This window comes from Drosophila suzukii, chromosome 3, assembly GCF_043229965.1.
Source record: "Drosophila suzukii chromosome 3, CBGP_Dsuzu_IsoJpt1.0, whole genome shotgun sequence".
NCBI classification, from domain to species: domain Eukaryota; kingdom Metazoa; phylum Arthropoda; class Insecta; order Diptera; family Drosophilidae; genus Drosophila; species Drosophila suzukii.
In genome coordinates this window covers 68,527,324-68,540,746 of record NC_092082.1, presented here as the reverse complement: position 1 = coordinate 68,540,746, position 13,423 = coordinate 68,527,324, and the positions used below count along the sequence as shown (strand labels likewise).

At 35.8% G+C, this 13,423-nt stretch overlaps 1 protein-coding gene and 1 long non-coding RNA gene across 18 annotated transcripts in view; one reads left to right on the top strand and one right to left on the bottom strand.

The window, feature by feature from the left end:
• Dys (Dystrophin) overlaps positions 1–13,423 on the bottom strand; it is a 151,278-nt gene that overhangs the window by 133,088 nt on the left and 4,767 nt on the right. For 14 of the 16 annotated variants that reach the window (XM_036816757.3, XM_065866410.2, XM_065866412.2 and 11 more), the window contains one exon: positions 130–284. In XM_036816757.3, the coding sequence (XP_036672652.3) occupies positions 130–284 (155 nt within the window). Of the gene's footprint in view, positions 1–129; positions 285–372; positions 431–13,423 lie in introns of those variants that run through there. The other 2 variants (XM_036816761.3, XM_065866413.2) reach the window with 1 other exon arrangement.
• On the top strand, positions 1,285–3,933 carry LOC118877564 (uncharacterized). Of its 2 annotated transcripts, none has more exons than XR_011604376.1 (3): positions 1,285–1,441; positions 1,510–1,723; positions 1,802–1,920. It is a non-coding gene; the product is annotated as an uncharacterized lncRNA (long non-coding RNA). The 2 variants fall into 2 exon arrangements; XR_005014384.3 differs by having other exon boundaries at positions 1,288–1,441; positions 1,904–3,933.

Genomic DNA, 13,423 nt, shown 5'->3' with positions numbered 1-13,423 from the left:
GCACATTTGGAAATTCTAAACACAGTAAATACAAAGATATACTCAAGGCTATCTTCTGACCCTTTTTAAAGCCGAATACCAATCTTTTGAACACATCTTGATCATTAATCATAAGTGATCTATACTGACCAGGTGTGTTTGTGTCAGGGTGCTCAGCAGGGCCAACAACCGATGTCCGTCCCGCAGGTCCAGAAACAAATCCTTCACTGGCGTGCACTGGGTATCGATGAGATGTGAATTGATCCATTTCGTGAATGTTTTCTTCTGTATGTGCTGTCGTTCATCTAGAGCAGAAAAAAAATATAGAAAGAAAAGTGGAGAAATGGTTAGATCCATTAGAGCCAAAATAGTTGCCAACTTTCTTTAGTTAACCTCGAGCCAAGTCGGCCGGCTTTAGTGCCAGATTGTAGGCCATCGCCATCGCCTTTTGCCAAACCCAACCCAAAAGAGTCTTTGGAACGCCAAGTCGGAATTCAGACTCAAGTCTTGTCTATCGCAAGGGCCCAACCCAAAACGCAGCTCAGCGCAGTCCAACTTTGCTTTTGCTAATGAACTGCAACCAAACGTGCCAAATCACTCGCTCGAAATCAATTAGCGGAGACGTCGCTTGCAGTTTTCCAACTCGATCGTAGAGAGCCGAGAGTCAAGTCAGTCAGTCAGCAATTGAGTACGGATTGCACAGAAAAGAATAGATCAAATTGATTTACAAACTACAACACACAAAAAAAAACCAAAAAGGACGGAAAAATTCAAGAACATTCTGTACGATTCAAGAACATATTTGTTGAATATTTATAGCTTTAAAATATATTGGATCAAATCGTTAAGAATTGCGAACAACTTAATAAAACGTATAAACTTCTAACGCACTTTTTAACCCCTATTAGTCTTAGTTATCGAGTTTATTTCACCCTACACAAAAACTCTTATAAATAATAAGATACCATCCCTCTTTAAAAGAAAACTTTCAGATATTAAAATGTGAATAATCCTTATGGAAATTATTCTAGTAACGAAGATAATAAAAACAAAAGAAAAATTTTATGTATACCAATAATTTTTAAGGTTTGTTTTTTAGAATAAAGATATTCATATATACATTTTTTAATCGAATTTTGCAATTTTAGATATAATTTTTACTTATTTTTTTATCCTTAACACCTTAACATCTTTACCAAGTTTTTAGTGACACCATCAAGTTCACTCTTATAAAAAAGATTAAATTAATTATTTTTCCGTGTGCAGGGCTATGATATACCACCTTTTTGCCTGCGTCATTTGTCAGTTTTGTGTGAAACCGCAGCTCATTCTGGTCTGGTCGAAAGCAATTTGCATCGCTCCTAAGAAGAAGTCTCTGATTGATAGCCGTCTTGGCCAGACAATTATATGAATTGGCAGCGGCTTGCGTGTAATTACTGATCGATTTTTGTTCTTTTCGGCTGTGAGTAATTACTGCAATGTTGGACTTGATTTGACTGGCCTTTTTCTACGCTATATGCAAATTGACAGGTGAACTGGGCATTGGAAAACTAGACAACTCACGGAATGCATAGAAAAGCTCAACTATATCACGCTCTGAACAACTTTCGGATCCGATTACTGTAATTAACTTGTTCTAATCGGTTTTCGACGAGGTGATGAGGGAAAACTCAAAGTGTGTGGTGACTTAAGCTAATTACAAATTATGTAAGCAGCTAATCAGCGGGTTTGAAGTTCATGAAATGTAAGTATGTGCTTTAAGCTATACCAAAATAGTTCATTTTAAAGAAAAGTTTCTGACGTACACTTATCGATATTACAGCAATTACAAAACACGAAGTATCTACATGTTCCTTGAAATAATATAGCACACTTGGTAAATAGCTTTAGTTTTATTATATGATATACCTTTAAATATTTACAGCTTCTCGATAAATCATGTTAATTTATGGCCAATATCCCGAAACGCACGTCATGATTTATATAATTGATGATATATATGAAGTCCTAGAATCTTCAATTTGCCAACTCAAATATCTCATTACCAATTCAAAGAGAAACACTCCCGAACAAACATGGACTATCCATTGCGGAGGACATAACTCATCTCGTTCCGTGTGGCAAATAGGAAAACCCAGCCTCTGGCGAAGGCACAAGGAGGCACTCAAGACATTGCCGCAGTCGCTCTCAATGCGGAATTTAATTGCCATATAAATGAAGGACAGCCAGTGCCTCCCCAAAGACTAATTGCCGAGCGGTACGAACGCAGCACACAATATTGATCGATGTGGCAAGTCACGATGCTGATGCTGATGCTTTTGCTGATGCTGCCTGCCCCGCCGTAGTTGGCGACAAACTGTTGCATGTGACCCACAAATGAGGCCAACTGTAAAATGGGCACCAAGGCAAAAGGACCAAGCAAAATTGAGCCTAGTTCTAATGGGCCCTGGCGATGACGACGAGATGCCACACGTACGATTGCCGCCAGTCATTCAACAGAGAGAAAGCGAATTCACTGGGAATTCTCCGGGGGGCGACTGTCCCCATCCCCAGCCAATTTCGACTGCCACCGCCCGCAGATAATTAAATGAAATTTCATTAATTGAGCTTTAGACTCTTTGCATTCATTAACTACACACTCTCCCAAGTGTCGAGGCCGGGTAAAAGCAAATGGAACTTGCCACAATTGAAATTGTCTATGCTAAATTGGCAGGGGCGTATCATAAAGGGGGATTTCACAAATCAATATGAAATAAGTATAAAAAAACAGAAAAATATTTAAACATATTTAAAGAAACGACAAGTAATTATTAGTTTATTATAATTAAAGGTGTCTTAAAGTATGTTGTGAATAAATAACGAAAAGAATCCATTGTATTAATCTTTAAATGTATTCTTTCATACTTTTTGACACCTTTATAAGTGATACTGATTTCTGTAGAACCCTATATACAGTACTGTATAAATCCCATACTGATGTTAACAACGGCGGATTTAGAATTTGGTAGTGGGGGGAGGATATGAAAAACATTTGTTGAGGAGAAATCAAAAATTTTGAATAAAATACATATTATGAATACTTTTTGACCCGCGTGGGGGAGGATCTACCCTCTATAAATAAACCTTCTCGCCACCGAGGGACTTTAAAGTCACTTTATTTTTTATCATTGTATTATAATTACCATCTGAATAGCAATTATTTGTTGTATAAGAATATAAAAACTTGTCATGGAACTTTACCTACTTTTATCTAACAAGTATTCCCCTTGCGTGTTTGTTATTCAACTTTTTAGCTTTACCCCTCCTATGTACGCCCATGTGTCTGTGGGCAATTATATATATTTTGCTATGCCGTAGATAACTGCAGCATCATCAGCTTTGCACAGCAGCATCATCATCATCATCGTAGCCGTCAACATTTTCCAGCTCCCAACAGCAGCCGCATTTTCAGTGTCAATAACTGCAATTTCTTTGGAGTCCCCCATCTCACCTCCCAAAACCCTCTTCAGTTTCAATTGGAAGTGCAGTTTTAGCATTTCTTTTTGTTTACCAGGAAGTATATTTCTGAATATGTGCTGATGACCATCCCCCCCTCAGCCGTAGTCCCCCGAAAAACAGTTGGCCCAATGCCTGCTATTAGGCAGCATCGTTTTGTGCGCTGTTTGTTTTCCCAAAGTTGTTTGCAAATTGTTTTCCCCAGAAAAACTCTTTCATAGCTGGTTCACCTACAGTTTTGTCTATCGCTACGACGGTTTTTGTGGCTTGTTTTTTATTGACTGTTGGCACTTTTCAATGGGATCCAAAAAACAATTCAAGTAAATTTATTGGTGAAACATGAAGAAACTGCAAGCCGAATGATATTTATTGCTTTTCTTTCTGAAAAGTTAAGAAACTTTTGTTCCGACTTTATGATGAGGAAATAATTTGGCTTAAGTTGAGAACATTTCAAAGATTGAATATATATTGGTGGTGAGAAATTGTACTTCAAAAAAAAAAGTTACAGTAACTTTAAATGTGACACTTATTAAATATGTTGCATAATTGAAAAAAGGTTTTATAAACAGCTAAATAAAAATCTATGTGTGACAGTCAATTATAAATGTAGCTTTAATACAGGCATTTTGAGTTATAGAAAAAATATTTAAGACCTTATATAACGCTGCTACACACAATCAATATAAGCATGCAAAACACAAATTACTTCCAATATTTATGATACTCCCAACAAATAACCTTGAAATACAAAACAATCAACCGAAATTTGCAATTCACATTTTTGTCGAATTTTGTTTTGGGCTTTTTTTCATTATTTTCTATCTCTGGCTCTCGACCGATTAAAATTTCAATGTACATAGTTAAGTTTCGAGGCAAATTTATTGCAAATTGAAAAACCAAGCAAAACAGAAATATTGTGTGCTGACTCGAATTCAATTCAATGGAATTGCGTTCAATGGATCAACTGCCTGAATGACGTACTGATGTCATTACAGTTTGTCTTTTTCTGTTTCCCCTGATTCCCCACAACCCCCAACCTTTTCATTTGTTATTGTTACTTTACAAACATTTATTGCCTTCAATTATAAAGCAATAAATTGATATTTTATAGCTTTTTGTTTGTGAGCCCAGCAGTCCGATATGCAAATCGAGAGGAGCCGAGCAAAATTGTTTGATATGTAAGCCCGTTAAGCGAGAAATATCGATTGCCAGTCGTTTTGTCTGTTGAGAGATTTTTTCCCCCCGATTCCTGTCATGATATAAAGTTTTGATTATGGCATTATTCTTTTGGCAGCTCCATTGTGTGTTGAAATGTTTTAATGTTAGACGAAAGTTGCTCCATGGAGTGTGAAAAGTTTGTCGAACAGCCTCGTTGATTTATTGACAGTCCTCTGAAAGCCGGTTATTGGGCTTGAAATATTATATCAAACAGCCAATTAAGTTTGCAAATTGGGGAGCGGTACTCAGGATAGACGAATGTATGGGAAACATAGTTATTAAAAAAAGATATTGAATTAAAATGTAAGAGTCGATTATATATTTTTGTTTTAATTATAAGGTCCTCTATTAAATACAAAACCATAAAAATTAGGTCTATAATTAGGTTTTGTAATTATCAGTTTTTAACTATTCTGAGATCAAAGCAAAAAAAGCCGGGTAATATTTTTTAAGAAGTTTGTTAATTTATTGTTGGATTTTATGAAGGCTGATTACAATAAGTTATAGGTAAGTAATTTGTATGCCGAGATAGTTATAATGGTATAATAAAAGACTTACAATATTATAGCTTATAAAAGGCACTTACACATAACAGTTAACTCTTTCATACCGCAGTGCTAACTTTTAATTATAATTTATTATGTATTCACCCCTGAAGAGTTAGGGAAAGTTCTTCCTGGTTTCGGTTTATCTCATTGTAATCTTTTTTGTTTAGTTCTTTATGGGTTTTCGAATTATTCTTGCAAAGCGTGACCCGCATCGAATGAAACGAAAACAGAAATTATATATGTAAACAAACCAAACTGAGGACGGGGGAGTGGGACTTCGACTGGCCCCAACTTCCCTCGGTCTGTTTATTATTGGAAGCCCATTTGGCTTGTGCCGGCGACTGTTGTGCCTCGATCCCTCATTTATTGTGGGTCAACAGACAGCACCAACACGCACTGGTGTACCACCAACTATAGCGCCATTGAGCAAATATTTATTTGTTTTCCCCTGCATGTGTGTCAAGCAACATGGATGAGGTGAAGGAACTCTCCTATATGGCCACGAAATTGATAAGCCACGCAATAGTGTATACCTCTTATCAGTCTCCAAATGAGAGGAACGCATATAGGCAAACATTTCGTTACGCATTGCTTGGAAAATTAAGGGGCTAGCGTTCCGTTTGGCTGAACAATTAAATGGGTGGGATAGTACTTTGAAGTGGGGCTTTAATATGTACTTAAATACTGGGAATTGATTTACTCAGTAAAGCTTTAAATAGCTTTAAGAAACATTAAAGCGACATTGTTGCTCTGAAATGGAATTTATAGACTTGCCATTAAGATGAAGTATCAAGTATTATATTTAAGTGTGTAATAACCACTGACATGTTTGTACAAAATAATTATTTTCTTTAAATTTGGAGAAATGGAATACCATCTTGAAAAATAAAAAAGTAGTTGGTAATTAATTTATTTATCGAAAACATTGAACGTAAATTTATATTTTTAGTAGACCTACGTGAACCAATTATTTTAAGGACGTAGGCTTTACTTAGGTACCCAAAAACCTATATTTAAATTTGAATAAATAACAAGCTTAAAAGAATTTGTTTCTTCTTCTGGTTCAGTGCTTTCTATTTTATGGCCAAGCCTCGCACTCACCAAATTTTCTATTATCTCCCCCATGGCTGGATGGGTTTCTGTTGTCATGACTTTATAATGAAAATTTCAGCTTTCTTGCTGTACTGAAGGGAGGTGGAAAATTTAATTGCTCGGTTTTACAGGCCATATGGGAAATTTAGACTTTGGCGACAGAAATTCCGTTCGCACACACGTAGCTACAAATTTTCGATCAATTTTCCGGTATTTGTTTGTATCTCTACCGTTGAGCTGAGTTCGATTACCGGCAACTTTTGTATGGCTTGGAACGTGACTTCTTACGACATTTCATTGCATGTGACATGCATTGCGATTGGAGGTTGAGCTTAGGTATATACAATACACTTTGTAGCTTTTCCCTTAATTTTTGGATTGCTTTTTAGTTTTCGTTCTTTCTGCAAAAAACATTGGTATATATGTACATATTTAATTTTAACAGCTCTTGCTTCATTGTTATGTGCGCAAATTGAGTTTGGGCGGAATTGAAGGGAAACAAATTGGTAATTTCAAGTGCAAAATGTTTTATTCAATCGGTTGATGGCGGAGTATCGAACTTTTGATAGAAATAGTTCAGCGAATTGGCATTTTTAGAAAGGGCGAAAAGTGGTTGATGTTATTTTATTTTCAAATACATTCAGCTGGCACTCAGTTTTTTGTTCCGTTAATGCCAAATAATGTGCAACTTAGTCTACGAATAGTTATCTAAAACTTTAAGTGGCTTTCCTTTTATACTTGAATTTAACTAAAAATTCCTAACAATCCTCTTTAATTTCTAATTTATAAAGCAGCTTTGAATACGTTTACTTAATCATCATCAATAATAAATACTAATAAATGTTACGTACATCTCAATAACAAGTTTATCACATGGCGCTAATCTTTATATTTATTCGTATATTTTACGCCTCGTCGACAACCTGTTTATAGGTTCTACAAACACTCTCTCCAAATTAAGACACACTTTAAGGCAAGAAACTCAAAATTAAATGCATCATTCGAGCAAACATTTGAACCACCTTTGAGCCCGCATAAATTAGAATAGACCAAAGTGCATTTTCAATGGCCCAAAAAGTCTACGAACCGAATATCTAAATGTAAATGGTGGGTAGGAATGTTTGTGGGGCAGGGGAAAATGCCTGGGAAAACCTGTTCCCAACAAGAAAACGCCGCTGGCAGACACCAGCATGTCCGACACTTTAAGAGTGAGTTTCTTTCCAAAGCCTTTATCAATGTGGGAGACCCAACAACACGAAAATAACAAAACCTGGTCATGTCTGCGATACCCGTACCCCCAACTGCCCCCAGCTTCTCCCCCTCATCGCCATTCGGAATGTCCGCCCCCTCAACTTTGTGGCTATATTTGTAGATACCGAACTGCAAGCGGAAGTTTTAATTCATTTTTGTTGTTCATATTTTTTCAGTGTTTTCGAAGCGGTTGCTTTTGCCGCAGTTTGGTCAACGCTTTTATTTTTTTCGACGCTTCCGTCCGTTATAGCCGGATGGCCAAAATGTTTACGGGTGTTAATTACGCGGCGTTCGAAATTTTAAATCATTAACTAGGTTGATGCAATGGTGTCAGGGTAGCAGTTATGAAAGGAAAAGGTTTCAAGGCAGAAGATTCAAGTGTGATTTTATCTTAAAACTTGAAGTTAAACCTAGAGTTTAAAATGCAAGAACTTTTGGAAGTCTTAGCTTTGATTTCTCAATGCCATGTTAACTATTTAGTTAAATTTCTTTTTTGAACACATTTCTTAATCCCTTGCTAACTTTTGTCTTTAAGTTCAATTGCTTTTTTAATCAATCACTATCTAAATATATAATTAGTGCTTATCCCAATGTAAACTCCTAACTAGAAGTTATGTTCTGGTTAAATTTTTAGGTCGACAAAACTGAACTGGAAGCCCGAGTTTAACACTTAAGTATTTGATAACACTCTGTAAAGATTTTTACATTGAAAAAACGAAATTGTCCCTTTAAAAAATATAGGTTCTTATTAGCCTTGACACACAACAAACATGACATTGAGAAATCGGACCACAACAAACTTAAGGTAATACTTTTGTATAATAATTCCTTGCTAACTTTTGTAAGGCCATCTCCAAACTTATTAAAAATTTGTTTAAAATCTTCTCTGTTCCTTAAGACATTGAAAAATGTTGTGTTATTTATCGTAGGCTTCATTCATTCATCCACTTGCCCAACCCCTTAGACACTGGCCGTCACTTATCTATAAATATTTATGAAATTATTTAGTCATATCTTAGCCAAACGGCCCACACTCAAAACGCTTTACGCCTTATTAAGTCTATTTTTTCGGCGGCTTTTGGCTCTCTCACTACCCAACTCTTGCTGACTACCCACTTTTGCGATTGTCTGACTGACGGTGCTCGAAAATTGATTACAAAATCACTTAACCGCCACCGGTTTGGCTGCCGTTCGCTGCTTAAATTTTACGCATTCATTAATGTTACGGATAATTGAATTTACTTATCGCGAAATTCATTCATTCATACATTAATTGCAAGTCAAGCAGTAACGACACGGCTTGCATCGTCATCACCATCACCATCATTATCATTGTAACCGTCATCATCACTGCGGTTGACAAATTTCTCAATTCCCCGTGGTGATTATTGTTTAGAGCTCAAACTGGTTCTTAACTCGGTCTTAGTGCTTTAAAAATATTTACTCGGTGATGGTGGAAATGTTTTGTTAATGGTCTTTAAGGAGGCTTAAGGATGCATTACCAGAAGGGAACCAAATAAGTAATGAATAATTAATTAAGTCATAGGTTTTGCGTATTTTGGTATTCATTTGTGTAGTATTGTTTGCTCTTGAGATTTTTTCTTCAATTCTTCATTTAATTGATGGGTCACAAAATCAATTGTGCTTTCAAAAAAAGTTAAGAATGGACTGACAGAATAATTTAAGTAATCATTTTGTGGGTAAATCGACATAGTCTCAGAGGACTTATTTACAAATGTTTTATGTCTTTAAAATTTGCAGAAAGTACACTTTAAGAGGGAGATTATTTTTTAACTTGAGTTTATTTCTTAAAGGAAGTAACAATTTTCCATAGGCTAAAAGTTAGCAAAACAAGTTTTCAAAATGATTGTTCTTTCAATAGTTTCTTGTGCAGTCCTGTCATTTTCAAGCCCATTTCACTTTCAATTTGTAGTTTTCAAACAAATTAGGCTCTTGTGAATATATCGAAAAGGCCAACAAAGGTTCGCCTTAGGGTACTTTTACTGTAATTTAAAATTGTTGTCTGTACTTTTTTCACTTTACCTCACGGCTCATTTCTCCGAGGGCTTATTAAAGCCCGCTTTACTTGAATGCCGCTTCAATTGCTCGAAGCTCTTGATCCTGGCTCCTGTTTTTCTCCTGCTCCTGCCACTTTCGCTACTTCAAAACGAGATGATGATGGCTTCCTTGTTATTTTTGTGAAGGCTATGTGAGCGAACAAGCCCCGTGGCCCTTGGACCCGACATAATTGATAGGGGTTTAAGTATCTGTACATACATATTTCCCCTGCCCTTGGATGCGTGAGAATTGGCAGCATTCGAGTCATGTGTTATTCATTTATATGTAACGATTGTAACGATTCGCTGGTGGAATTTATGTGACAAATAATGACCGGACATATACACACTCTCTAGTGTGGGAAATACAGATGTGCATCTCTGATAGTTTGTATTTGCCGCTTGCTTCATTTAATTCCTGTCAATTAAGTGATGTCTGTTTGTTGTTCTTCTTCCTGGAGGCCTTTTTAATTGAATTCCCTGACCGACGGACCGCGATAGGCACTCGCTTAAAATGTTTGTTTATCCGTTATGAGCTTCAGGATTTATTTATTTACCGTTGGATACACAATTCACGCATCACCCACTAACATTTAAGGAGAGCTTAACTGAAGGATGTCACTTTTGTATCAGCTAAATGGAGAAGTACAATGAACTTCTTCGTAGAAAAATGTTTTCACAAGATAGAAACAATTACATTTATTGAATAGATATAAATAGTAAATTGTCTGGAAATAACAACTTATATCTCAGTTACACTGGTGGAAAAACAATGTATGTATGTTCTAAAAAAATATGACTTAAATATTAATTTGAACTATTTCCTCAACCAATTAAAGTTATGTTCATTAAAGAAGCTCAAAATATAGTTAGGGATATTGGACAAGGGTCCAATATAAAACTTTCCTTAATATATGTTATACTTTCGTAACTTCCCCGAACCTATAAAAGACTTCCTACTGCAAGATATCTTTAGCTTCCCAAACTTGAAAGTTTTTCGTGTATGAGAGCTAAAATAAACAGATAACGGCGGAGTAGGCCTTTTTGATAATTTCGTAATGCCCTTTGCCACGTAAATTGATATCTTTTTAAAATATGATAGCTGGCCCAGTTCGATCATTGAACCTGCCAATATATATTTATATCTGACGGATTGCCACAACCGACCTTATTTGTTATCAAACTTGACACTATTTTGAAGTGAATTCAATCAATTCCCTGGCCGTCATATACATTTTGCATTCATTGATATACATTCACAAGATGCAGACCCTCCGCCGACATAAAGTTGCGAAACGCCCTGTCTGCTCAGGTGCACTCGAGGCCGACTGTTAAACACTAGAGAAGCACCTGGAAAACGACAAGTCGTCGGTGTAGTCAAACAATGTACATACGAATACGCAACTAAAAATAAACATGGCACAAACTGTCAACCGGCTTTAATCAATATTTTGCCATTGCTCACCCCCACTGACTATGGTATTAACAATAACAATATCAGGTTCCGACGGACGATGGCTAATTAGAAAGTTTTCCTAGCCAATAAGGTAAAAATCGAAGAGCCAAACATTGCAGAAACAAAAACAAAAGGCCAGAGATTGTTGAGTGAAATGTTGGCCAACTCACTTGACCAAAAGGTGGGTATCTCTTTACTTTTTCCCCTCCTTTCTCCTGCACGTATCCCCGTCTTTTTTACACCCGGCTTAAACTTAAACCCATTGAGGCGTTACAAATCATCGACTGCAACTGATCGTTTACCATCTTGACATATCGATGCATGCACACGCGTACTATATGCCAGATATTATCCCACTGAATACTGCAACTTGGCGCCCTTTCTCTTTTCGTAAGATATATGTACACTACTATATATGTGAGTACATCAACGATTGTTCCCCCCTGATTCTTTACTGGCACGCAACATCGATCAATGATAAGACAGTTTGAGTTATGAATTGAATTTATTATTCGGTTTTCAGCGGGAGGGCAGCCTCCAAGATCGCAGTGAGGCGGGTCTGCCATTTTGTGGGGCGTATAGATTGATTGCCTAAATAATAATTGAATGAGAAATTATTGGCGGTCTTTCGACGAAGAGAACGGCAAGATCCATTTCAGATAATAGACACAATTTGAAGAATTTCAATTATTTGAGTGGAGTCTTTAGCGTGTATTATTGTTCCCATGAGATATGTTTGTAGGATATTATATAAAAGAGATCCAGTATTGTTTTTTTTAATAAATTTTCTGCATTACGCAATGGAGAATTTGTATCTGTCATTCTCAATGGGTGGAATAATATGTAGTTAAAGATGGTCGCATAAAGTTTTGGAATTTCTTTATAAAGTAAATGAGATTTCAGGCATACTAATTCACAATTTTCTTTAAAACAATTCAATATTGCTTGTAATATACAATGATAATTATCAATAAATAAAGTTTAATCTGATAACAAGATGACTGCTTAATACTTAATGTTTTGATAATTAACCTTGAATGCTTCAAAGCAACCAGATAAACCAAAAACCCCCCATAATTTCCACTGGGCAAATACATTTACCCCCATTTATTTCGTTTCCCCGCAATTCAGCTACAAAATCCAATCAAGCAATAAACAAATGGAAACCCATTAACCAAAAAAAGAGCAAACTAGCAGGAATAACAAATTGCAAGCTGTAGTTGGAGTAATTTTTTATGGGCGTGCGCATTTTTTCACTCCCTCGTGTGTGTGTTACTGGGTACATATGACTTGCATTTGTGTGTGCTCCAGATCCAAGTCAGCGATTCCAAGCCAAACACACAAAAAATACCAAAAATCAAATAAAAACCGACACATGTGGCCAAATGCAAATGCGCATTTTGTCGCATTCCAAGCCCAGCTGGTCGGCTTGATTCAAACTGGCGGCTTTGCCGGTTTTCAGCCGCAGACAAACCAGCGACAGTCACAGCCCTGCCTAGTGCCATCCACATTCGAAATTGGATTCCAAAAACAAGTGAATGATTTGCGATTAAGACAAGCAGATTACTCTAGTTTTATTAATGGTAAGATATTTCTATATTGAATTTTGTATATTGTGTAAATCTAGTGCAATACAATATCATTTCTATTTTGGTATGGTGAATCCTAAAGAGTTTATAATATTTAATTTTTTTCAATATAATTGCAAATTTGATTCCAAATAATAATTATTTGCCATTAAGACTTGTAGGTTACTAAAGGTTTATTAAAGGGAAAAATCTAACTATTTATTGTGATGTAATATAATGTATTTTGGGAAGGTGAATCATAATGGAAATTGGATTCCAAAAACAAGTGAATCATTATGCCATTAAGACATGCAGATTACACTAGTTATATTAATGGGAAATATCTTACTATTTGTTGGAATGTTTTACCGTGTTTATTTTGGTATAGTCAATCTTAACGAGTTTATAATATTTTAACTTCTTTAAATTAATTTTCATAAAAAATTCGTAGAAACTGCTTTTTAAATAACTTAAAGACCTTCAACAATAAAATCTTTTTAAAACTTCATAATACCTTTGAAACGAAAACATTATGCTTATAGATCTTTATCATAGGATCCATTTTATTTTTTTTTAAATGACTATTTAGCTTGAAAGAATAGTCTCTCCTAGTCTGTTCACCAAAATCTTTTCACTTTAAGTTCTGAGTTCTTCAATGGGAACTTTTCTGGACTATGTAGGTTCAGATCAAGAATTAATCATATTGCAACATTATTTAATCGGAAATACAATATACCCTTACATATTCCGATGTTGGGG